The 25,389-nt window shown below is 52.0% G+C and overlaps 7 protein-coding genes across 7 annotated transcripts; 2 read left to right on the top strand and 5 right to left on the bottom strand.

Moving 5' to 3' along the window:
* Window positions 1–685: 685 nt before the first annotated feature.
* Window positions 686–1,639, top strand: GMORB2_0888 (2-polyprenyl-6-hydroxyphenyl methylase / 3-demethylubiquinone-9 3-methyltransferase; the record flags this gene model as incomplete). The annotated part of the gene is made up of 1 exon (XM_035462872.1): window positions 686–1,639. The coding sequence occupies one exon, from the start codon at window positions 686–688 to the stop codon at window positions 1,637–1,639; it is 954 nt and encodes a 317-aa protein (XP_035324296.1).
* A 708-nt stretch (window positions 1,640–2,347) lies between these two features.
* On the bottom strand, window positions 2,348–3,547 carry GMORB2_0889 (Zinc-finger of the MIZ type in Nse subunit; the record flags this gene model as incomplete). The annotated part of the gene is made up of 2 exons (XM_035462873.1): window positions 2,348–2,479; window positions 2,564–3,547. 2 exons carry the CDS (start codon window positions 3,545–3,547, stop codon window positions 2,348–2,350), a joined length of 1,116 nt encoding a protein of 371 aa, XP_035324297.1.
* Window positions 3,548–5,704: 2,157 nt separating this feature from the next.
* Window positions 5,705–6,166, top strand: GMORB2_0890 (pre-rRNA-processing protein SRD1; the record flags this gene model as incomplete). The annotated part of the gene is made up of 1 exon (XM_035462874.1): window positions 5,705–6,166. The coding sequence occupies one exon, from the start codon at window positions 5,705–5,707 to the stop codon at window positions 6,164–6,166; it is 462 nt and encodes a 153-aa protein (XP_035324298.1).
* A 325-nt stretch (window positions 6,167–6,491) lies between these two features.
* On the bottom strand, window positions 6,492–7,872 carry GMORB2_0891 (formamidopyrimidine-DNA glycosylase; the record flags this gene model as incomplete). Its single annotated transcript, XM_035462875.1, has 4 exons — window positions 6,492–7,491; window positions 7,558–7,592; window positions 7,658–7,797; window positions 7,854–7,872. 4 exons carry the CDS (start codon window positions 7,870–7,872, stop codon window positions 6,492–6,494), a joined length of 1,194 nt encoding a protein of 397 aa, XP_035324299.1.
* Window positions 7,873–10,105: 2,233 nt separating this feature from the next.
* GMORB2_0892 (uncharacterized protein) lies at window positions 10,106–11,190 on the bottom strand (the record flags this gene model as incomplete). The annotated part of the gene is made up of 3 exons (XM_035462876.1): window positions 10,106–10,217; window positions 10,448–10,926; window positions 11,116–11,190. The coding sequence occupies 3 exons, from the start codon at window positions 11,188–11,190 to the stop codon at window positions 10,106–10,108; spliced, it is 666 nt and encodes a 221-aa protein (XP_035324300.1).
* A 3,339-nt stretch (window positions 11,191–14,529) lies between these two features.
* Window positions 14,530–16,186, bottom strand: GMORB2_0893 (to PH domain protein; the record flags this gene model as incomplete). Its single annotated transcript, XM_035462877.1, has 3 exons — window positions 14,530–15,762; window positions 15,863–15,988; window positions 16,064–16,186. Coding segments are annotated over 3 exons (1,482 nt in total), but the record flags the coding sequence as incomplete, so codon positions are not given.
* A 2,264-nt stretch (window positions 16,187–18,450) lies between these two features.
* GMORB2_0894 (arrestin-related trafficking adapter 4/5/7) lies at window positions 18,451–20,639 on the bottom strand (the record flags this gene model as incomplete). The annotated part of the gene is made up of 3 exons (XM_035462878.1): window positions 18,451–20,122; window positions 20,230–20,424; window positions 20,575–20,639. 3 exons carry the CDS (start codon window positions 20,637–20,639, stop codon window positions 18,451–18,453), a joined length of 1,932 nt encoding a protein of 643 aa, XP_035324302.1.
* Window positions 20,640–25,389: the final 4,750 nt, after the last annotated feature.

Genomic DNA, 25,389 nt, shown 5'->3' on the forward strand with positions numbered 1-25,389 from the left:
CGGAGGTAGTACATGGACCTTTCTGAACAAAACAACGACTGCAATTACACGTTCCTACAAGCCACAGACCAGCCTTCCCTTTTATTTCACGTCGAGCCTTGTATATTTCGCCTCATATTCACGGTAACCAATGACGCATTTGTTCTACCCTCTCTGGGTCTAGATTCACTTTCATCTGTTCTTCCGCCAAAGCAGCTTGTCTGTCACTTTGGACTAATACCGGAATATCAATGAGATCAATGGCATTGGCCTCATGGCGCAGCTTCATCTGTTGGAGCATCCGTACAGCGTGGTTGAGAAGTCACATAACACGGCACACGTCTACTACCATGAAGAATTGCCTGATGGGCTAGCTTCTGAACAATAACAAGGGACATTGGCATCATGGCATTAGGACATCAAGAGATGGTTCTATCAAAACAGAGAATCTGAACCTATTCTATCAACATCATAAATAGTTATACACTGCCTCTGTCCGACATGCCGTTGTCCTCCCAGTCTTAGATTTGCATCCCAAGTACCCGGGACCCACCCGGCCAAAACTTCAACTGCTCAACCCTCATCAACTACAATCACCGTGCATCCATCCAACTTTCTCGCCCTCTCAATCGACCCGACCCGAACTTTTCCTCCCGTTCCACCCACCCCACTCCCTCTCTCGCCCCCCGCTACAGAAGCTCAAACAATGGCTTCTCCGCTACGGTTTGCCGCCGCCGGCCTCTCATCTCTCAATGCAGCAGCCCCACGTCGATTGGCGGCGGCGGCGGCAGCATCTATACCCGCGGCTGTCGCCCCTTTCCCACGGCCAGCTTCGCGACAACAACAACAACGAAGACGACAGCAACAGCAGAGGCGTCATATATCGTCACCATCGTCCTCAAAAACGTCGTCGGTCAACCCAGACGAAGTGTCGCACTTCAACCACCTCGCAGCCGACTGGTGGGACCCGCACGGCTCGTCGAGACTCCTACACCTGATGAACCCTCTCCGCCACGACTTCATCGCCTCCTGCCTGGCCAACTCTGGCCCGAGCTCGGGCCCGGGCTCGGCGGCAGCAGGACTCGCATACCTGGACGTCGGCTGCGGCGGCGGCATCTTCGCCGAGAGCGCGGCGCGCCTCCCCACGACGCGGAGCGTGACGGCCATCGACCCGACGCCCGAGGTTCTGGCCGTGGCCCGGGCGCATGCGCGCAAGGACCCGTCCCTGGCGTCGCGCCTGACGTACCGGCAGTGCGCCATCGAGGACCTCGACGCCGCCCCGGCCTCCTTCGACGTCGTCTCCGTCTTTGAGGTCATCGAGCACATCGACCGGCCGGCCGACTTCCTCGACGGGGTTCTCCCCTTCGTCAAGCCGGGCGGCTGGCTCGTCATGAGCACCATCGCCCGCACGTGGATCAGCTGGTTCACCACCAACCTCGTCGCCGAGGACCTGCTGCGCATCGTGCCCCCCGGCACCCACGATTGGAACAAGTATATCAACGACCACGAGCTGTGCCGCTACTTCTCCGAGAAGCCCGGCTGGGGTGTCTCGCGCGTCATGGGCGTCGTCTACGTCCCCGGCCTCGGGTGGAGGGAGGTCCGGGGCAGTGAGAAGATTGGCAACTACTTCCTGGCCGTCAGGAGGGAGCCGGAACCCTGACTGTTGCCCTACAGGATGGACAAGGCCGTGCCTACGAGCTGGCGAGATGATGTACCATTATTGTAACAAGAGGAATGTAGAGGAGAGGGGATACAATAGAAGGTACAGGCGAGCCGAAATCTTGTTTGGCTGTGTAGATCATTATTACACGGTATATAGTAAGCACTGCCAATCGCCCGAACGAGGGTATATTGTTGCTGGCGCTGATGTGCTGAGAAAACCATCCACTTTTCATCTTGCACAAAGCTTGCGGGAGAGCTCGATGGCTTCGTGATCGACGGCCATATGGGCCCGTGCCTGGTCAAGGGTGCGGCTCCGGTATCCGACGCGCCTTTCTAGACCACCAAGCTTCGGGTCCGCGAGGGTAACCCAAACCTCGCCAAGCAGGTCATTGGACCGTAGAGCTTCATATCAGCTGAACGCATTCCCATTTTGGGCAAACATACGCAGGAGGGGCGCTAGCCATCGTAGGAAACTCTGGCTTGCGGACCCGACCAGCTAGGTCAACATTCGTTGGCGCCAATGAACGTTCTTGCTCTCCTTTTTTGTTCTGTTCGTGTGGCCAACTAGACCGTACTCGAACAATGATGGCTTCGGTAGTTGGCCACAGATGAACAAGTGACGATGTAATGATATCGCCTATTGTGGTATCATGCCACATTCATCGTGTTCATATCGCGGTTGCGTTGGCCGTCCGGCAGCAATACGTCATACCTCATCGCCGGCCTCGGATTCTACATCCATCTCATCAGCGTCCTGCGCCTGCTTCGCGCGCTGAACTCGATGCATAATAACATCATCCAGGTAGAAGTCCTGGTTAAAGTTTCGGCGTGTGAACATCTAGCGGTAAAGCAAGATGGACGGTATCAGTTTCTCGAATTTATACATGCAAGAGGAGAGAGAAACCGAGGCAAGACGACTCACCTCCGCACAGCCCGTCTGAGGACACTGCATGGGCCCCGTGCTGTTGCCCAAGTAGTCCAGGATGGCGCTCTTCTCAAACGTATGCTTGCATTTCTTGTTGCTGTAGGGCTCCTCTAGCAGACGCAGCGTCAACGGGCAGTTGAGGCTGATGACTTCGCGGGCCACAGCCACGTCGTCATCGTCATCGTCGCCGTCCCCTTCGGCACCGGCACCATGACCGTTGGTGTTCGTGGCAGTGCTCAGGATGGGAGTCCCATCGTCACGGAACCATCTCGAGGCGTCGGGAAGCGGGGGGCCATCATCACCGGCTATGCCGTCGTGGCAAAGCTTCTTGAACGAAATGTAGTCGTTGTCGAGAGCGTATCGTTGGTAGTGGGGCATGGCGTCGTACTCCCGCCTCTTGCGGGACGCTCCCTCACGTAGGCTCTCGAGGGTGCTAGGAACGTACCGAGGCTGCTGCTGCTGCTCCTCGTTGTCTTCACCGTGTTGCTCCTCCGGTGGTTCCTGCGTGCGCCTCGTGGTGGCAGTCGTGTACAGCTCGCCCAGCAGGGTTGCCTCGTCTTCGAGCGCGGCTCGTTGGTCAATGGCCGACCTTGTGGCTGCCTCGCAACGCCGCGAAAGCGCATCGACCTGGGTCTCCAGGTCGGCCACGTGCGCCTCCAGGCGGTCCTCCTCCGGTAGCTTGTCGGTGCCGCGGTCTTGGCGGCGCGTGCGCATCTGCTCGAGACGGTTCCGCTCAGCGAGTAGTCGGCTGTTCACGTCGTACACGGCCAGAGCTAGCTGCCGCAGGGACTCCTTTATCTGGACCTGGTACGCGAGCGTCTCGCGGTTGCGTGATAGCTCGCCCAGCTTCGCGGCGGCTGCATCTGTGAGGGGGAATGAGGGCGGTTCGTACTCGACAGTCTGGACGGCCGAAGTTGGTGCAGGCGACTGGCTGGCGGCTGGGATGCTACTGCGAGCTCGGTTGACGAGTCGCCGAGACATGATGCGTGCGTTCGTGATGACTCGATAACTAGTAATGTGCTCGGAACACCTTTCTTCTGCTAGAACATCGAGGGTTTCTCACAAATTTGAAGACGCGGGTGGTGGGCGGGAGGTCACGGTGGGGATCGATTTTTTGGACGCGTCGTGGTGTAACAATCAACGGCACTGTATCATTAATACTACGTATTAGTATAGAAAAAAGAGACGATCCTGATGGTGGTGACGGCGACTAACTAATAGTAATCGTATTTCTGGATTACATAAGAATTTGTGCTTGACGATGAGGTCTGGATACAACAAACCAATCGCCTAATTTCCACTGGAGTCCTTCAATCCGTCATGACTCTGGGGAGAAGTTAACTACGGTCTAGAGAGAAAGTCTGATGGTTTTTTGGCCCGAAAGAAATATCGGATTTCAGATTTCCGGTCGAGACTCCCATTCGGACAAGCTGCTTGCGGAAAGCCTGTCAAAGAAGACAGGCCACGATCTGTACGTTGTCCTCCCTTCACCGAGTCATATCCACCCCTACATATAGCCCAAGATACTCGCTCGTTTCTTCCATTCCCGGAATCATGATCGTTCCCATAGTGGCAATATTAGAATGCGAAGGAGCTCGCCCCAAGAGACTACCAGTGCCTTGTGCGGCATGCATATATATACATGCCAGCTAGTAGTCGTGTTTGTCAATGTCCATTGCCAACATTGTTGGATGGAACCACGACAGCTTCTAGATGAGGAAAACCGGCAGCTGCTCCACAACCGACTTCCAACTCTCTCTCGGTGCTAGTACACTGAAACTTCTCTCTTCCTCTCACCTGATCACCTGAGCCTCGCAGAGATGAGGAAAACGGCCTGGGGGGCGGCGCACACACGCCCAGGTTGATAGGTCTCGTAGATGATGTGTATGTGTGAGTAGTTGAGTAGCATGGCTTACATTGTGCTTCGCAAGATGTATAATAGAGATCCTTGCATTTTGACCGTCTGCCCTTTGAAGGAAAAGAAGAGACTTTGAGTAATAATGAAAGTATGATGCTAGTGGGAGGCTTGGGAGATAAATTGGGGCGATTTGTACCGTCGGTCCAGATCTCTAACCCGTGACGGCCCACCGTTCGATCGTCCCACCTCCGGCCCGTCCATCACTATCGAGAAGCATCGGCCCAATCTCGAATTTCTCAGCGTGTTTTAAAATCGCTACGGGAGACAGACTAGGATTAGTAGATGTAAACCCGTATGCGTAAGTGGTGGCAACATGCTGTCCATGTCTCTCGCTCTCGCTCTCCCTCCCTCCCTCCCTCTTGCTTTCCCCCTCTCTCTCTCGCTTTCTATCTCCCTTTCTCTCTCTGGAAGTAAGCTGAGACCAAGTACCGATGTCATACAGCTTGTCTCTTGATACCGTCAACTTTCAATACCTTCTAACAGCCCACCCCCTGCCCCCTTTCCCCCCACTCGATTAGCTTGGTTCAGTGCCGATGGCCGCAAGATGTTGGCCCATTATGCTGTAACCCTTGGATCGCCGGACTCGATGCTTCTTTCCCTGATGGAGAGCTGTTCCCGATGCAGATTAGACATGAATGGAGTGGATGTTTTCTGGTGTCAAGCCCGTGCCTCCCCACACCGCTGAGAGCCGGACGGAAAGAAAGGAACAAGAAGGGGCGAGGGGAAGCAGAAAAGGTGTCAAGTTGCCTTCTCTATCTTCATTTCTCTCTTGCTCTTCCTCCTTCGTTGTTATTTTGTAGACATCAATTTCTCCATGGTACGCGGCTACTTGTTGTTACTATCCCGGAAGCATCTGTCCTAATCATGGACTACCTGCAGCAGAGGTGTTTTATTGATAGATGGGGTCGGCTGACCTTCATCAACGTGAGTATGAAGGCCGCGATACCGTCGGCTTTTGCTGAAAAATATATGTAAATGACTAACCTCTACGGACGAACGCATGGCCTCGTGTATAGTGTGAACCATCAGAGGACGGCGAGACACGTCGATGGACGCCCCAGTCGATAGCCAGTTCACGTCCTCACGACTTCACCTCGGGATCATACTGTCCCAGCGGGATAGACGTCATGTCGGTACTGGTACGCTGCCATCCCTTATTCATCGCCACCTTTCCCCCATCCAATATAATCGTTGCCGCTTGTCGCCCTCCTATGTTTAGGATGTGGGGGGAAACACCGAGGCACATGCTTACGAGGAATACTACAACGGAACCAAAGATCCAACTCAGAGCTCGCCCAAATCCTACCATTGACCTTGGCGCCGTCGACTGCTCCGTCTCCCTCACCCTGTGCGACCTCGACCTGCCCGACGCGCCCATCATCTACGCCTCCGACGGTTTCTGCGAGCTCACCGGCTACACGGTCCCGGAAGTCCTTGGCCGAAACCCTCGTTTCCTCCAGAACCCTCCGCCGGAGGCACGGTCTCTGATCACGAGTGAAGACAGGGCCGCCATCCGCCGCGTGTCTCGTGCCATGGCGCAATCGAAGGAGATACAGCTCCCCATCACAAATTACAAGAAGGATGGACAGCCCTTCAAAAATATCATGAGCATTGTACCACTGAAGCTGGGCCTGGGGGACGAGATGCACAACTATGCTGTTGGGCTACAATGCGAGGTTTGACAGTGCTTGGTTCTCACCTTGATTATCATTGGCTCTACACCTTGATTTTGTTTAATATTTTTCTGCAACAGCGACTGTTTACTTTTATCTGGCTGGTTCTTCTTCTTCTCCCTCTTCTCCGAATCAACTTTAACACGTCACGATAGCGGTCATGACGACTTCTAAGCATATCTAGCGCATCATACCAGTGTATGCAAGTTTGGTTTTGGTGCATGGTGTCCATGAACTTGCGTCAAAAATAAACGACGATGAATCAAAAGATTCAGCATAAACTTAGCTATTGTGATTAACTAAATCCCCTACTTATTACAGCGTGTCCTGAGGTTCATTTCTGCAGCCGTCCAGATCTTCTGCGCGGCGTTGTGCCCTTTTCGTCCTCCAACTTTGCCTTGGATGACTTCATCTCTGACTGCTTTCTCATCTTCTTTGCATCGCCTCCCGTATCGTCATCGTCCGACTCCTCCTTCTTCACCCTGGAACTACTAGTCTTCTTTCTTTTGTGTGTCTTGCTGCTGCTGTCGTCTGAATCGGCATTCTCAGTCGTCTTCACCCTCGCAGCGATCCCGCTACTCTTCTTCTGTACTGCGGGGGCATAGCAGCTCGTGCGCCCTCCGACAGTGATAAAGGCCAGCTTCTCCCCGTTGGGAAGCTTTGACGAGTTGCCCTTCCTGGCCTTGTCCCACCGGTGGTTGAAGAGCCAATGCTCCGGGAACTCATCAGAGTCGCCCAGCTTGTCCACCGCTGTCTGGCACACGTAGCGTATCGACTCGAAAAGCTTGGTGATGGCCTCATCGTCAAACTCGTCGCAGTACTGTTCTGGGTGGAGCTTGGCATGGTACAGCGTCTCGTCCGCCACCCAGTTTCCGATACCGCTGATCACGGTCTGGTCCAACAAGAGGGCCTTGATGGGGACGCGCCGGGCCCTCATCTTGCCCCGCATGTACTCTATGGTGAAGGAGTCGGTGTCAACCACGGGGTCAGGTCCATTCTCCACAAGCGGAGAGTATTGCCGTATGGACTCCCCGGGGCAATGAACCAGTCGCACACGGCCGAACCGCCGCGGATCGGTGAAGGCGATTTCTGTCTCTGGCACGCCCTCGGTGACAACTTGGAACTTCCAGAACCGCGGTGGCCACTGATCTAACTCCGACTCCTTCATCTTCTTGTAGTAGTTTGTGTAGGCTGTTTTGTCGCCCCGTATATGAACCCATCCTGGCACATGCCGGTCAACACCAGCATCGTTTACAGGTGGTTTCCTGGAAGAAGTAATCTCACCTGTCATTCCAAAATGCATTACCACATGCGGTGGCTTGTCGAGCGTTATCCTGGGATTGGACGTTCAGCCTCTTCGGCCAACAGCGTATTTAGATTTTCACCAAGAGCTCGCTTACCAGAAATACTTCCCTTGGTTCCCTGCCGACACAACCTAGATGCGTGACAGGCTTTTAGTGGTGATCACGATCAACCAACTCTCGAGGGGTCGCCACAAACCGTCCTGCCCTCCAGGGCCTTCTCTACATCGGCGCTCGTAGTACCAGCTTTCCCAAAAACATTGGCATCATCAATGGCCGTAGCACTCGCGATCCGCTTCCCGACGAGCCTCAGCCGCAGGAAATGGACGATGCGAGCGACTGCTTCAGGGTTAGCAGAACGCGACTAGGAGTATCAGCTTAGACGTGGATCGAACCTTCAGCAATCTCAGGCATTGCACTAGTAGCAGTATATACAATATGAGCACTATTGACACGGAAAGTACAATGACGTCGCGGGATTAAAAGTCGGTAACTGAGGAGTGGGAATTACATGTATGAACAAGTATGGATTCCCCCACCCGCTCATCGCCATTGTTGCGCGCGTCTCTTCTGGCGTTGCCTAAGAGGGCATGCGCGCGGATTCAACACGGCCTCACGTGACCCGCTTATGTCATGAGAGTGGTCGTAGCTCCCGCCCCACACCGACATTTTTTTTTTTTTTTTTTACAAAAGAGGTGCTCTGATTTTTTTTCTTTCCCTCTCTTCCATCACCAGCTTCAAGCAAAAATGGTAAGATCACCTCCCCCTCACACGCTGCGGATTCTCCTCTTCCGTCCTTCCCTCCCATCCTCCTGATGACAGAAAGTAAACCGCAAACTAGAGTCTTTGACCACTGGAATGAAACTAGTTTTACACGTCAGTCTGAAAGATGCCACACAACGCAACTTCTTTTTGCACAGCATAATCATTGGTATTCTCGGCGAGCAACTTTGCTAACTGCATATTCAATAGGATCCCATGTCCAAGTGGATCAATGGAGGGAACCGTCCAGCTTGAAAGCTCGGTACTGGGGTTGTATATCATCTAGGGTGATGACGGTATGTTCCAATTTTTTTCTTTCCACCACCAACCCCTCTTTTCATGATGATCAATTCTTTTTAATATACGCTGGAAATTACCGGCTGAGTTTTACCTTGACGATATAAATGGCTATGTCTGATATTCAACGCTACCTCACATTCTTCATGCCACTACTTATTGCGATAGCTGGCTAACACTATGAAGAATGACAGATAAAAGGTATGACCAGGTCGTCTGCATCCCCTCGAACCACCCCTTCCACTCTCCAAATGATGAATCGGCACTGGGCTCCGAAAACCGAATGAGCAAGAGAAGCCACTTTGCGGCAGGCCTAGAAAACCTCGCCCACTGATTGGAGAGCCCCTGAAGGCGTCTGTATTCACCTCGTAACACGAACCGTCGAGGCTGACGCATCCACCAAGTAATGCCAGATATGGACACTGCAGCTTACCGAGCTAGTAGAATCCTTCAGCTTGAACTAAATCGGTAGGTCAGCTTGAGTTTTATTTTCTTCTGATACACATTGTATCCCTTGCACATACTGTGATGAACCCTTTAGATGACGAGTCTTATCCGGGTTTACCGATGCAGACACAAACTATTTATACCATTCATGCATTACCTGACCTCATTGCAAATCTCTTCAGTTATCGTTGGATTCAACCGTGTGTCTCTTGAAGCTAACATTATTCGACAGATACTGAGTAAGTCTACCTCCATTAGGATTCAACCCCAGCACCTTCCTCCCATCCTACATGATGAATCGAATAAACAAGACAAGCATATGTCTGAGCTTCGGCTACGAGGATATATTTATTCCCCTGATTTCACCTCACGTTCACGTACTCATATCTGCCTCCACATGGAGAATGTCGAACTGACAAGGTAAAAAGCTTCTAACAGCGGCCTGGAACATGGTGTCTACTTCGTATTCTACTAACTACAACAAATGTGAGTACCTTGCCCCTTGTTCTCCTTTCTTCCCCCTCACTGTTCACATGATGTTACAAATTTATCACGACGGTCAACATAGCCAAAGTTGCATTGATGACTACGCCTTTGACATGGCTTTTGTCTGAAATACATAACCCACGACAATCTACTCTCGCATAGCTTTCTCGAAAATGTTGCTAACGCAATGAATCAGGTAACGGCAGACACCTAGATATCCCATCAATGGCAGCACCCATCGGGTTGTGGACAAGACTAGCTTGCTGCTGCCACGTGGTAATATACAACATGTATTGGCATTGGCAATTTCGATCCCCGATGTACAGTCGTGAATAATTGGGTGAAGATAAAAAAAAAAGAGAATCAGAGCCAAAAAGAAACATAGCCAAGTCGATTTATAATAAGTGAAGAGAATGACAAGACCGGATTTCTCCGTAAAGAATACATGTTGCTTCAACTCTCGGATTTCTGTTCTAGGAACAAACCGTCGATTCATACAAAGAGGCCTCGGTTTCCCTGTCGATCCACACAGCAGCCGACGAAAAAGGAAGAGAGGAACAAGAGGAGAGAAAAGACTCGCCAAATACTCATATGTTTATGCTCACCGGTAAACTGGCCATGCCGACAGCCAAGTCATATAACCTCCTCATTCCGCTCACCTGAACAACTGCGGAAGATGGCTGCTCTCATCGAAACCCATGAGAGACATGCTCAGACCGAACAGGTCCTTGGCAGCCATGTCGCCCGAAATTTCACCTTCGGGACTACTGGAAGTTCTCTAAAGTCAGCGATCATCATAGATTTGACGTTGCCCAGATGTCTCGAGATGGAAAAGGGCAGGTGATATTTGATGTATACTGTGAGGGGAAGAGGTAAAGAAGGGGTGGGAAGAAAAGCGATGAGACAAGAAGGAGCAGGGAAGAAGAGAGACAGAAAGGGTAATATATATAGGTGCAAATAAATAAATGATTGAGAAGAAAGAAACAAATAAACGTACGATACCCAATCTATGTCTGCAGATGTAGGACAGCTCCTAGGCTGCATAGAAGCCGAGTGGGAGCAAAAGTTGGTGGCAGGACCAGGCATATAGTACATGTCGTCGTGATCACCCCCGTCATTACAGCCGGAAAAGCTGTAGGGCGGGGAGGAGGGTTCCAGGGGGAACTGGTGCTGGTGCTGGTGCTGGTGCTGGTGCTGGTACGGGTACGGGTACTGGTGCTGGTGCTGGTGCTGGTCCTGCAGCCGGCATAGGGAGTGGTGACTGCTGCCCCTCACGATGGCGGGGCTGCTCCGAAAGATGGAGGACAACGAGGAGGAGGGTTCACCGCCGACGAGACGACCGCCGCCGTACCAGCCGTCCTCGTCCCCGACTTCGCGGAAGCCTCGAGTGGGGCGCGGTGGGGCGATAGTGAGCCCGCCACCGCCGCTGGATGTGGAGGCTTTCTTGTACTTGTGCAGCCCCCATTTATCGAAGCGCTGCCGGTATGAGCGAGTGCTATATATGTGTGTAAGTCTCTGAAAGGAAGAAGAAGAAGAAGAAGAAGAAGAAGAAGAGAAAAAGATGTCGTGTTCAAGAGAAGAGGAGGGGGGTGGGGGTTTCCTTCTCTTTATTGTTCGTACTTACGACGCTTCAAAGCTGTATTTGTCCCGCATGATTTCACGGACCTCGTTTAATGTGAGCTTGTCGTCTATGTAGAGTCGGGTGATGGTCCCACGGTGTGATTCCCAAGGTTTAGCCATGGTTCCTTTCCCTTCTCGGTCAGTATCCTTCGATACAGAAACGCTCTTCGCTCCTGTCTACACCAACGTAGGCCTCCTTGCTCTCGGCAAGCAGCAGATGGTATCGTTCAGGTTGGGGGTGAAGGAGACGACGACTTGGCGATGGCGGCTTGGGTACTGGAAATTTCCTTGTAAAAAAAGAGAGAAAAAAAAAACCCAAATAATCCACCCTCTATTTGAAGAAGAAATCGAAAAAAAAGAAAAAAAAAAGATGGTATATAGAAAGCGTAGGCATGTACTTGGAAAGCATGCAGTGTATAACAACGTTGATGGGAGTTCACGGGTAGTTTCTTGACTGTCAACAGACGACCATGTTCCTTAGCTTTCTTATATGCTAAAAATGAGGCTCAAATTGCACTTATTCTGGGAGCAGGGGTGACAAGAAAGCGATATGCGAGGCAAAACTGTCGCCTCATTGATACTTCCGGTACGTCGTCACTTTAGCCGCCTTGTTTGCGTTCTTCTTTTCTTTTTTCTGCCTCTAAAGGGTCTAGGCCATCTTGGTCTTCCTCCCCCCCCCCCCCCCCCGCGTCCAACCACCACTCTGTTCATTACATACTTTATATATTTTTCATTTGAAAATGAGAAAATGTTTTTTTATGTAACTATTGTATAAGAAAGCAATGTTGGACCAACTTCTCACATCTGTCTGTATGGGTCAACCTTACGACAACCACGACAACAACCTGGTCTGATCGAATGTCAGGATCGGGCCTCAGCCAAAGAGTGGGGGGAAATCGAAGTGGAAGAATCCTTCTAAATAGTGTAGGTGGTCAGAAAAGAAAAAAAGAAAAAAGCTACCATGCAGTATAAGCCCCACCCCCGCACGTACGATACAAAACAGCCACAACCACTCCAGTCATCCGCCTGGACACGGCATGCAGGCATCAGACCAATGCATGTGATTGGTTGCAAAAATTGGACAACGTCTCGCCATCACCGTACGGCGAGGCATATGTCTGAGGGGGGAATGTAATGGTTGCCGGGGTGTATGTGTGGTTTGTGTATGCGTTGAGTGAGAATACGTCATCAACTAGGCTGGGTCGCATGGGTGAGGCTTTGGGTGATAGCACTGCTGATATAAGCTCGTTTTTTCCTTCCAACAAATACGCATAACGCGGCTAGCTGACGAGGGTACGAAAGAGACGTGATGTATCTGCGGTCACCACGTACGCTTCGCTGCTATCACATGTAATTTGAATACCTGTACGTAGTCAGTCCTTCATGCATCGATTTCGGAATCGGGGGCAGCCTTTTAGTACTGGTACTTCTGCTGTAGGGCTGATAAAGGAGCCTTGTTCGGTGTTACGTGTTGGACCGGGGCACACTTTGTTGATACTTGCTGGTGCCACTTCTCCACGGATACATGGATCCCATCGCACGTGTACGGACGTCCGGAATGGTTTATTAGTGGCTCCCCTCCGATGACTGCATCAGATAGTCGACCCATCTCTGGCGTGGCTACTACTCGTGCGTCCCCCCACCGTAGAGGAAGGGACTCTAGACTACGAGCTCCTAAAGCTGGTTCTCGTGACTGTCATAGTAACATCCCATAGCTGAGGTAAGCGGGACTCGAGTCCATGGTCGAGTCCCGCACCACAAGAAGAGTGAAGGGCATGGACCGTTGACACCCCAAAACACCTGACCCACTAGTTGAATGTGAGTCAGAAGTGTTTTGTGGTGTCTGTTCTCATAGAGACGTATTGTGTTGTTCGACTACATCCTGACACCTTATCACTACTTACAACCTCGCCGTTCCTCTTACACGGTCTTGCTCTTGTGTCGATCCTGACGCTCCCATCGTCAGATTCGACACCGTCCCTGTCGAGACACCACACGAGACAGCTCTGCTTTCCCGACCACCATAACGGCGAGAAAGCATGACAGTCAGGAGAGGTAAAGAAGTCAAGTAAAATCAGAAGAGAAAAAGAGGCCATCTCTAGATATATATATATATATATATATATATATATAAAGTCGCTTTTAAAGCTATAAAAAAGGCTAGAGCATTTTAGAAATGCTAGTAGAAGGCTGGAACCTCTTGAAACCTATAAAACGGGCTGTTCCATGCAGTATTTGCTGCGTGGATAGATTGATAGGCTTCCAAAAATCTGCTCACGATGGTGATCTGCTCGCTATGGTGGCCAGTAAAGTACGAGTTCCGGTACTGTTACTGTCACGTAATTCGGTTATGGAGGCGTCAACTTCGTGTGTATTGCTCAGGAGTCCGAGGTTGGGTACAGATACTTGGGAAACCCCAAACCCCTGACCCACAGCTATTCTTCTATTGGAGGGAGGAGTGTGATACTGATACAGTATACAGTATCCGTCTGCACGCGACGTGCGGACAATATCGTCACAAGGACCACCGAGTTTTTTTATTTTTGCTGTATAGTGGTGCTGGTAGTAATACAATACATCGCAATATAAGTAGGCCTAGGCAAAAGAAGCCTACTTGCTCGTATACCTCCATCGCTCACGTGATACGTACCATGCCACAAGAACTTCTCCAGGGAGGGGTCCCATAGGAGTGAGTATCCAGATACATCCCGTAGGTAGCTTCCGCTCCTGCACGTGGAATGGAGCTTCGTGGATTACGTCTTGTATTCAGAGCCTGATCTCCCTTGTAGTGCCTGCCCGTAGTGATAGATCGATTCGTCCAACCTGTCCCCGATCACCAGCATCCCGAAGCTCGCCTATGACAGTTGATATAGATAGGCAAGGTGGCAGCTATTACGGCGCACAGGCCCATTGTAGCCGCCCATCAAGGTAGACGCCAGAGATGGGGCTTGCAACACCAAAGAAAAGCGCAGATGGAAAGGAGAGAAGGGAGAGAGTGGTCGTGAATTCAACTCGGGACGTAGGATCATGCAATTTGGGCTCAAAGAAGGAGTAGTGGATCAGAAAGAGGGATGCCATAATAACGACTATTAAGAGTATATCGAGTATAAACAAAGGTAACAGCAATAATAATAATGATAATAACAGAGAAAAAAAAAGACTTGCCACCAACAGACAGCACAGCCTGCTTAACCTTCCTGTGAATCGTAAAAGTAAAATAATGTGACGGAAAGACACCAAGATTGGCTCCCACGTCACCTTTCAATGAAAGTAGCCAGCCTCATACCAAGACGCGACGCGACTTCTGTAAAGAGACAGGAGACCTTTTATCTTCGAGGCCAGGGCCAGAGCCATGATGATGAGTCAATCCCGCCCCCAGCCAGGCTGGCCAGACCCTTCCTCTTCCAAGGCCAGCAGAGTAGCATAATTCGTTGAGAATCCAGAGCTCTGCCGCACCTCCTAGGCACCAGCCTCGGCCTTCTTCTCTGCAGTGGTGGTGGATGGCGGCTCTGTGACGCCGGACTCGTGGCCGCTCGTCGGTGAGGCCACGTCGCTGGCCTGGTTGAGCTCGATCTTGCTGCTGCTGGAGGAGCCGGTGATGGCGCCGGCGGCCTTGGCCGAAGGGGTGGTTGGCGAGGGCGTGGCGGATCCCGCGGTGGCCGACGTGTCGATGGCTCCAGCCGTGCTCGCCAGCCCCGAAATGACCGAGTACCACTTCTGCGCGTCGGAAGGAGTGTGGGCCTTGAAGTTGAGCTCGGCGTTGCCCGTGAGCCTGCCGCTCATCGTCTTGCTGCGGTCCTTGCCCTTGACGGTGAACTTGTCGCCCGAGGGAGTCCCCACCGTGGCGTCGCCCAGGTAGATGGACAGCTCCGGCTTGGGGTCCTCGCGAGTATTGTCCGAGTCCTTGAACTCGTGGAGGAACTTGGAGGGGGTGACGACGTAGTAGCCCGTCGAGAAGCCCCACGACAGCTTGTTGCGCGACTTGCGCTCCAGGGACCCCTCAATCAGCGGCTTGGCCGACGCGTGGTCCATGTTAGGGAACGTGATGTTGTCGACGGACCGCGGTGGCTCGTTGGGCTGGGCCAGGAGCTCGGCGCTGCGGACCGTAAAGTTGGCCCACTCGTACTCGGGCGGCACGCGTTGGATCGTGGCCAGCATGTCGTTGTGCAGAGCGCGCGTCTTGTCGGCCTGGCCACCCGCCATCTGCGTAAAGGCCTCCATGGCCTGCTGGAAGACCTCGACGACGTGCGCCTCGAACGTGGCAAAGTTGCTCTGCACCGCAAGCAGGTCGTTGTGGTGGTTGTTCTCCGCTATGACCTGCACGCTCAGCCGATGAAGCACCCCGCGGCGCACCACGTAAGGGTCATCATGCCCGTTGATCTTGCCGCCCGCCGAGTCAAAGGCCGCCGCCTGCTGGCCCAGCAGCTCAATGTGCTTCTGCGTCGTGTTGCGCGACTTCTCCACCTCCTTAGCTCCTTTCTGCGCGCCGCTCGACAGCTCCTTGGCCTTGTGCTTGATCTCCTTGTGTAGACGCTCGAGGATGGGGCGGACGGAGCCCTTGATGCTCTTCTCCGTTTCGAGGTTCGTGTTTATGAGGGATTGCGTGTTGGTTCGGAGGTTTTCGAAGAAGCCGGCCACACCGCTGACGCTCTGGTCGAAGTGGTGGCCTTCCTTCAGAGGGTTGGAGATGACCTGGTAGATTGGGCCGCCCCGCATGAGTATCTATTGCGCCTATGTGCAATGACGGCCTCAAGGGATGGGGGCCAGGGGGAGGGAACAGGTGTGTACGTACCTTGAGAGCACGCTCGTACTCCTTTGCGTGCTTTCCATGGATCTTCTCTATCGCCTCGAAATAATCCTCGAGATATCCGCAAGCATGCTTCCATGCCTGAAGGCGTTCAGCGAGTAGGCCAGCCGTCTATCGAACAGCTTGTCAGCGGGCCCATCTCTGCGACAGACAGCAACTTGCAACGCAAGTGGGAGGGGGGCCTACGTTGGAGGGGTCAATCTCGGGGATAGCATCGTCGCTAATGATGCTCATATTTGTGGCCGCCCTCGAGGGGAGGTCCAGAGTGGGTGACGTAGGGCCAGACATGTCGATCGCAAGACAAGCTAGCTAGAAGTGGGGGGGAGGTAGGAGGAGAAGAGGAGAAGAGGGGCTAGAGAGAAGCTGCTCGAGTTGAAGAAAAAAAATCAAAAAAATCGTCAGTTCACAGTCAGAAGTTGATTCTGTCTTGTAGCACAAGAAACGCAGCGGGAGGGGGGAAACGGGGAGGAGTGAGTGAGTTGGGTGACGAAAGAGACTTGTAAGGAGCAGAAGAAGTAGGAAGAAAGAAAAAGGAGCTTCCATCGCCACCCGGGCCGACATGCGACGGGACGCCGGAATATGGCGTGCACACAGCACGGGGAAACGGGAAATGAAATTGGAGCTGACGGCGTGGCGCAGGGTCTTGGCGACCAGAGTTGAGAGGGAATAATCCCGGATCATGTTAGATCAGGCCATGATCTCCTTTACTTTGGCCACGCAAGCAACCTTGGACAGATTGTTCTTCCTTACTATTCCCTTTGTTCTACCCCCCCTTCCCCCTCTCCCTCTCCCAACATGATGCGTTCTCAGTTGTGTGTAATAAGGTGGCCACTTACGTCAGTGTGCGTTGTTGACCGCAGATAAAGGAAATCGGAGGAGGAATACGTCGTATCTGAAAAAGAAAAAAATAGTTATCGGAATAGTGAGGGGAATGCGAAGAAGGAGAAAAAGGACTGGGGAGAGGGACAAACAAGGAAAGTTTGGAATGACCCCTCTGATGCTACTCGCACGTTAAAATAATCGGCCAGCTCAATGAGGGAAGAGGGGGGGGGGGGGGGGGGGGGGGGGGGGCGACCACGAGTTTCTTGGGAAAGTGGAGAGAGATTTATTATTACTAACAGCCTAAGAGGTCCCTTCCTTGCCCTTCCTTGCCCCGCCCGATTCTTCCGTATTCCCAGTCTTTCCAGGTAATGACGAGGCCTTGATCGAAGTCGTACAGCTAACATCATCATTTGGCTGCTATCAATACACATAGCTGCTGGTAGATGATAGTAGTCATGTGTTTAGAAGAGAGAAAAAAATACAGGCTATGACAGCTATTCACAGGTAACCCTCGTCACTCAGAAGGCAAGATTGGACAAAATGCAGATCCCCGCTTCGGAGCTGGGGATACCCGGGTAATAAATAATGCTGCTGGCAATTATCACTCTGCGTCATGCACATACAGGTAGGTATGTATGTATGTATGCTACTAATAACCCAATTCTCATGCCAAGTTTCATGGTACTTGTTTATAATGGGAAAAAAGAGTACGAGTAATATAACAGTCCCGACAATGCGAAACAAAGGAAAACAAAGAGAGAGCAATGAAACATACTTCCAAAAAAAATGTACAAGAAAAAAACACGACATGGGACGGATTTGAACCGCCGCGTCCGAAGACATGAGATTATGTTCTTGATCTTCTAATCGCAAAGGATAGAAAATGTTCGAGTCTCACCCATTAACCACTCTGGCACCATGCCTTGGAGATTTCGCAAACTAATGTCGGACTTGTACCTGAGCCCTAGGGGGCGGCCATTCTACTACAAGTAGACAAGAAGATGACGTCGACCATTACAGTAGTGCTACTGAGAGTTGTAAGATAGATGGTCACTATACTAGCAGTGCCTCTGTCATGATGATGAATATCGGGACGATGGGGTGCAATTCAGACTTGGATTGACGCATTCATCCAGAAACGTCATTGACGTAAGGCGCACTTTCACGGCGTTGGCGTCACCCCATGTATCTCAGACCTAACTGATTATATGTATGTGTACAATGTTAATGTTCAGATTCAACTGTGTACAATGTGTGATATACGAAATCAGTACTCGTACCCAGCTATTAATAATATGTGTATAATCAGTCTTCTTCGTATCTAAAGCGTCCACATGTATACACTACTTGTACCTGTCGATCACCTTTCAGATCAGTGCTATTCGTAAATATGTATATATCAAACACCATATCCCAACCGTCTATAATCAAAAGAAATAACAAAAAAAAATCCGGTCTATCGTGGAAAGCGGGGTAAATACATGACAGGAGAAATATCGTTCCCATGTTCCAAAAACAGTCATATCCCAAGCCTCCCCCTCCCCCCCCCCCAAAAAAAAAAAAAGTCCAAAGAAAATATTCCATAAACCAACGCCAAGAAATGCTCATGTTTCCCGCTTTACGTAATAAAGAATCAGGATTGTTTTCATGTTGAAGAGAGAAAATAAAAATCATGTTTATCAACTCGCCAGCTTGACCAATGGAAAGGGTGAGTATAGAAGGAGAGGGGGGGGGAGAGCATGGAAGGAAAATCATACAGCCTGGTCTTGTATATGAACCCGACGGGGCGGGCCCTCCTCATCGGCAGGACGGCTGGTGCGCAGTGCACTGGGACGACTGGAAAGGGTAGGTCTCCTGGACAGGTTACCGGGGGTAGTGGACCCGCTGGTGGTGACGCTGCTCCCATCCTCGGACACGTGGACCGATGCGACAAAGACGTCTCCGTTCTCGACGAGGCCGAGGTCGGTAGCCGGCGGGGTGCTGGGCGTGCTCATGGCGGTGCGGTAGTCGGGAAGGTGGCTGACATCCCCTGGGGCGCGGGTGCGCACGGCGGTCGAGTAGCTGGGGACGCGGGTGGTGGGGGCTAGCTCCAGCTCGTCGACGTGCTCCTGGGGCGATTCCTGGCCCGAGCTGGTCGTGTCGTTGCCGCTGTTGTGGCGTGTCAGGTTACTGGAGCTCGGCTCCGAAATGGCGGGGAGAACCGACGACCCGATGGTCTGGTTGAAGGCCGTGTTGCGCTCCGTCGGGTCGTCCGAAACGTTGGCCAACCTCGATGACAGGTCCGCCGGGGCCACGGGCCCGCGGTGCCCGCCGTGAAGACCCGCCAGGTTCTCCGACGAGCCCGCCCGCGAGTGCAGATAGATGGGGCTGCTGACGCCCGACACGCCGCCCGCAGGCGTCTGGAACCCCGTCATGTCGTCGTCATACAGCTGGTCGAGCTGGTGGTCGCTGTAGCTGGGAGGGGCCACGCGGTTCGGGTCATCGGCCGTCCGGGCTGACTGAGGGTTGATGACACTGCCTTGCTCGTCCAGAGGCACGTTGGGAGAAATGAAGATGGAAACGGGTAGGGTGGCGCGGAGCTGTGTTTTTTTTCGGCAGGTAGAGTAAGTATTAGCTCTGGAAAGGAGGGAAAGAAGATGGGGGTTTTTTTTAAGTAAAGGGAGGGGAGAGGGAAAAGACCGTACCTCGGAAATGTGACCATCAGGATTCTTTAGACCAATGGTCAACTTGAGTTTATGGCGGACTTTGATGCCGTGAATGTTGACGTCTTGGATGCACTGGCGCAGCCTCCTGGGCAGGTTGAGCGGCCTGGCGATGACCCAGCCCTCTTGACCGGTGTCCTCGATTGTGTCCTGCCAGGTGTTGTCGCGGTCCGGATCGACGTCCCACCTCTCGACCTCGCGCTCGACCTTGTGCTCGCGCATGCTGTAGCCGGTGAAGCTCTGGATGCAGGTCTCGCGGATCTCCATGAGGCAGACGGTGATCTTGCCGAGCTCGAGCCCCTTGAGGAGCGGGGTGAGGCGCATCTCTAGGTTGACGCGGCCGCCGAAGGCGACGGCTTTTTGCGGGACGACGATGGAGTAGTCGATCTTGTTGGGCCAGATGTTCTCGACACTCATGGCATGATGGAACTCGAGGGCGCCGGCCTCTAGCGTGCGGATGACGCGCAGGTGCTTGTACGAGTGGAGGTCGTAGGCGAACTTGCCGCGGCCCACCGTGGCCTTGAGCCGGTACGAGATGGAAGCCTCGGAGATGCCCTCGACGCTCTCGGCCGCGTCCCCAGGCATCGTGTACTCAAAGGGGTACTCGTAGTTGCCTGCGGGGAGCGTCAAGCTCTTTCCCGGCGTGCCGACAAAGGGCTCCCATCGGTGCTCGAGGATGGTGACGAGCCTGTCAACTTTTTGGCTTGAAGATCCCGGTGTTCTGAGTTTTAGCAGTCAGCAATCGACTTATTCTCTTCTACTCCTTCTTCTCATTCTTTCCCTTTTCAGTTCCCTTTGTGGGGGGTACAGCCACGTTATTTCCCCCACCCCGTTACCAGTTTATCGTGTGGTGGCGCAAAAGATAACTGAGGCACGTACTTTATACGAAGAGTGCCAGTGAGGCGGAGATGAATATCCTCAATCTTGAGAGGGGATGGGAGGCAAAGAACGATGACGCCCTTGATGAGCTGACCGGCAGACTCGTGCTCGCCGCCGCGAAAGACGATGAAGTCATTTTCTAGGCTATTTTTTTTTGGGCGCATTCGGAAGTCAGCAAATGAGCACACAAAAAGAGAGGATAGAGTTGCCGGCGAGTAAAAAGCGCACGATATCTTTCTGGCGTTCAAATAATTGGAGGGGCAAGAAAAGAAAAAAAGAAGAAGAAAAACTCACCGGATGTCAAACAGGCTTGCGGCATTGCGGCCTGTGACGGAGTGAAAAGGTTTGAAGGACGGCATCGCGGGAACTGAGCTCGTCCCGCGGAGGGGAAGGGAGGATGTGGGCGAGCGGGCGCGCGGGAAGAGGGGCAGACAGAATTGCTGCTAGATGGTGATTTCTGGGCTCATACGATTGTGTACGAGAGAGTGGAGGTCCCGAGATGGTAGAGTAGGACGGTTATCAAAGGGAAAGAAGATGGGGAAGATGGGAGAAAATGGTCAAGAGTAGATAGAATACGGAGAAAGGAAAAAAGAAGAACGGCAAGAGTGTCGTCAGATGAATTTAATCAGGCATGGGGCGAAACGGCCAAGAGATGGTAAAGGGCCGAGGGGGAGGGATGTGCGAGTAACTCGTACTATGGTACCATGGCGCTATTCTCACTCTGTACGGAGTATCCGTCAATACGTACGAGCAGTATGGGACTGATACTTGTAAACAGTCAAGCAGAGCATCAGACCCTGAAGGCCGAAGGGGAACGGGGAGACAGGAGGGAGAAAGAAGAAACGACAAGGAACGTTCGTGGGGGCGCACATACAGACACATTCATAAAAAGTACATTACTCCGTACACGCACACTCACACGGTAAGAGTGACAGAGAGTGACGGGATGACGGGGAGGGACAATAGCGACATAGCAGACCACACTGGCACACCATGAGGAAGACTCCACGGGATGGCGCATTTGGTGGGGCGCAATGCGTCGGTGACGCAGATCGGCAGGACGGGACGCGATGGGCCAGGAGCGATGCGAGAGAGATGTATATAGTACTTTGTGTTGCAACTCGGGGGGAGGGGGGGTCTGTTACGAATGATACGAGTGCCACAGACTGCACAGAGATAATACTACGGTAATAAGATGGAAGAGAGACGAGGCTTCTTCTCTCCTCGTTTTCGTCTACAGGTTGCACGGTAGAGGTAAATTGATACCAATACCACCCACCCACCTGTAATCCGTACAGGCATCACGGCCGTTGATCATTACCTCAACCTTGGGGGGGTTCAGTATGGTACAGCCTGTCCGGATGCAACTGTGGCGGGACAGAGACTAGGTCCTGACCACTGTTATAGTAACCACTACCTCTACCCAGCAGTGCTGCTGTAGAGTACATACCGATTTACCACTGCGGAATACCCAAATGTGTATCCTCCGTACTCACCCGTACTGTACAAATAGTGAAAAAAGATTCCAAGGCGGGCGTCGTAGTGGGGGCGGCTTGTTTCTTATCATTGCAGATTCCTATATTATGTATTGTCGGCATTATCAGCACGGCTAGCAGCCCGCGGAACACAGCACAGCATAGCCAAGCATGTTCGGAGAGGGAGCAGCGGCATCATCTGTATCAATCAGTGACCGTGGCTGGATTTCGCCCCATCTCGTCTCGTACTCGTCACTCTCGAGCCTCGCTGAAACAGAGCCGGATGAAAGCAAGTGGTACAGCCTGGAATGGGTAGTAGACCTGGTCGGAACCTGATACCCCATATCGGCAAGCGTCAGAGTTAACTCTGGCCGGATCGGGATGGGGCAGAGACATCTCATGACTGGGACCGGCCGAGGCGTAGTATTAGTAACAACCTAATACGCGATCAATCACTTCTTTTCTTATTCGCGCCAGTAACTACGGCAGTAGTAACTACGGCAGTAAGTAACTACGGTAATAGCTCTACCTGCCGGTAGGTGGCGGTAACGACGATACCACGCATTCACGAGGGGCTGGTATAGCTGGTATTTCTTACCATACGAGTTGAACGAGTTGAAGCCCGTGGCAATATTAGCTGCAACGGGGTTCGTGACAATGGCCAGCTGGACATCGAATCACAGGGTCGCACTTCAGCAGGACTACGACTGCAGTATCCTCGGGTCTGGATTTATCCTCCAACAATAAGCTTGACATGGATGTTCATCTTGTACATGTACCAGCAGCAGTACACATGTATTAGTAAAAAAAAGGAAAAGATAAAAAAAGACAAAAAAGTAAGAGAAAGAAAAAAAGAAAGAAAAAAGAAACGAAATCATATGCAATGTATCATTTTGGAGTTGCAGAGCACAAAATCATCCCCACTTCCCTCTCTCCGAATTTGACCAAGGGCCAAGGCTGAGTCGTGGGACCACCATCACTCGTGCACGCCACCCTCTTCTGCCCCACCATCTTTTCTCCCTTCCTCTTCTTTCCTCTTATGATTTTTTTTCTCTATTCCGATGCTGAGAAGTACTGTAATAAGTAGTACTAGATATGTCTCTTCCGAGCCCCATCCCTCTGCGCAGTGAGGCGTCCTCCGTCCACCAGACGATGCTGGCTGCTTCCTACCGTCATCGGGTCCATGGACCGACATGGTCATGCCCAGACGGGGCACGCGGCTCTCACCCTCCCGGGTGGAACAGGGTCATCGTCAACGGCTTCTAACTGCCACCTGTCACACTTTTATACATGGCTGTTTACTCGTACTCGTGAACGTGATTCTACCCATTGGCAGTGCTCGCATGTACTGTACTGTGCTTCCCTGCACTTCTGACGTCCGTACATGTGCGGATAGGCGGAGAGGGAGAACCCCTTGTTGATCTCTCAAGCCCGTGTGCCCGCGTATAACATGTAGGCTGTGATGGCTCACGGGCAACTTCGATAGTAGACTTTCTGTAGGTAGACTACGAGTAAAATAGTATCAAGAGCATAATTGTGTAGAAACCCCCCATATTGACTCTCCTCTTTCTTCTTTTTACCCCCCCCCCCCCCCCCCCCCTGTCTTTCGTCATCTTTGCCACCCTCTCTCCCCTGGACCCTGCATCTCTGGGCCTGCATCTTTCTCATGCCACCAAGGCTGGTGGGGTGATTTTTCTCTGGTGTTGTGTGTGTGTGTGTGTGCTGTTCGTCCAGGGCCTCCCGGCCTCCATATCCGGATCGCTTGCTCCGGTTCCTTCCTTCCTTCCTTCCTTCCTTCTCTAGGCTGCGACGTCGGGAGGGCTAGGCTCTGCGTCGGCTTTCCAAAGGCTTGGCTGAGCCGACAAGACTCGAGATGCCGTGGTACCCAGTCAACCTGACAGAGTCACGGATACTCGTAACGTAGTCTTATCGCGCGGGCCATACGAGTTCCCGCCTGGCACGAGTTCAGTATTATGCCATTACATGACATGTGCTTACGACATTTATCCTCCAAGGTCGAAACGTCTGTCATGCCATTATTTTTTCCAAGTTTTTTGTTTGTTTCGTTTTTCTTTTTGCCTTTTTCGCATGTGCAATACGACGTACACGGACGCATCTGAATTGCGAGCATTACACTGTTGCATCTACTATGAGCATTCTATTCGTTGTACAATCGTATAGAAGGAATAAATGTGTCGTGGCCATATCGCCAAGTAATGAATGGAAGATATAACAGGAGAGAGTCGGGATGGCTTCGGCCAAGCTTCTAGTGTCCTGTAATGGGATGGATTAGCATGCATCTGTGGGTATACGTACCTGTAGGTCCTGTGAACATTAATGACCAGAGCCTCACCGCACGTGCGTCTTCTATCATTGTTAAACATGATAAAAATTGTAAGAATACACAGCATCTCAAGATTGTACCCACACAAAGAAAAAAAACCTTTTTCCGTGACTTGCGCGGCCATGTATTGCTTAGCTGACGTACGGCGTGCAATGTATTAAAAAAAGAATGCGGCTCTTTGGATAGAGCTAAATGTTTAGACCCTAGTTCTAGGCAGACGTATAAAGATGTGACGGACATGAGTGTAGGTGAGTTGAATAAAAATGTTTGAAATAGGAAAAACATGAGGCTCGGTTTGACTCAATATGTTACTATATCATATATGTACTAGCATGGAGCACGGTACACAATATACAGACAGGTAAAAGGCATCGATGGATCCCAGGCCTCCTACGAATAGACATCTCAGGGTGTCCCCCCCCCCCCCCCCCCCCCCCCCCCCCCCCCCCCCCCCCCCCCCCCCCCCCCCCCCAGTAAGGTCATAGCGTCGGCCTCTCTACGGCTCTGTCGTTCTAGCTTTTTCTCATTATTACTTTTTTGACTCTTTCCCTACTACAATAATTTTTATCTGCGGCTCCTGCGGCGAATTCGCATAATAAATCCAGTACGTACGGGTACTGTAGTATTATTATCACTACCTGGAATACCAGTCTTCTATGCTTCCTCTCTTTGAGCCTTTTCTCTTTCCTCTTGTTTCCGTTTCCTCGTAATACAGGTAGGTACCTGTACAGATTACAGAATACTCCGTACTATCACAGGGACCCCGTCCAGGACATCCAGGCACAGACGGAACTTCGGTTTCTCTGTGGCGTCGGCCCGTTCTCCACGTGTTGGTTGGACCTCGGTTGAAGCCTCTATAGATCACTCGTAAACAATCTTCTTCTTCGTCTTCCATGTCAGCCGTCCTGCGTGTTCCCTTCGCCACATGGTATCTAGTAATAATATCGCTTCTCATACTGCAGTACGAGTACATTGCTTCACTGCTTTGACCTGCAGTACGCAGTTCGAGACCCCGGAACTGCAGCTTTGTCTCACCCTCTTGAGAGAATTCCTACAACAATTAAACCTGATCAGCAGCGGTATAACTGGCCAAGGTCAAGAAGAAGAGGAAAGAAGAAGAAAAAACACCTCGTGTACGACACTTTGCCAAGGCCCCCGCCGCCCGTTAAATGTACTGCCCTGTCTGCCCGCCATGTTCGATGCAATTCTTCTATCAATTATTAATAATACATTGGGTTGCAAGAGACAGGGGGGAAGCTGCCGGGAAGGGGAGGGGGGGGGGGGGGGGGG

This window comes from Geosmithia morbida (genome assembly GCF_012550715.1).
Source record: "Geosmithia morbida isolate 1262 chromosome Unknown scaffold_1, whole genome shotgun sequence".
Classification (NCBI taxonomy): Eukaryota; Fungi; Ascomycota; class Sordariomycetes; order Hypocreales; family Bionectriaceae; genus Geosmithia; species Geosmithia morbida.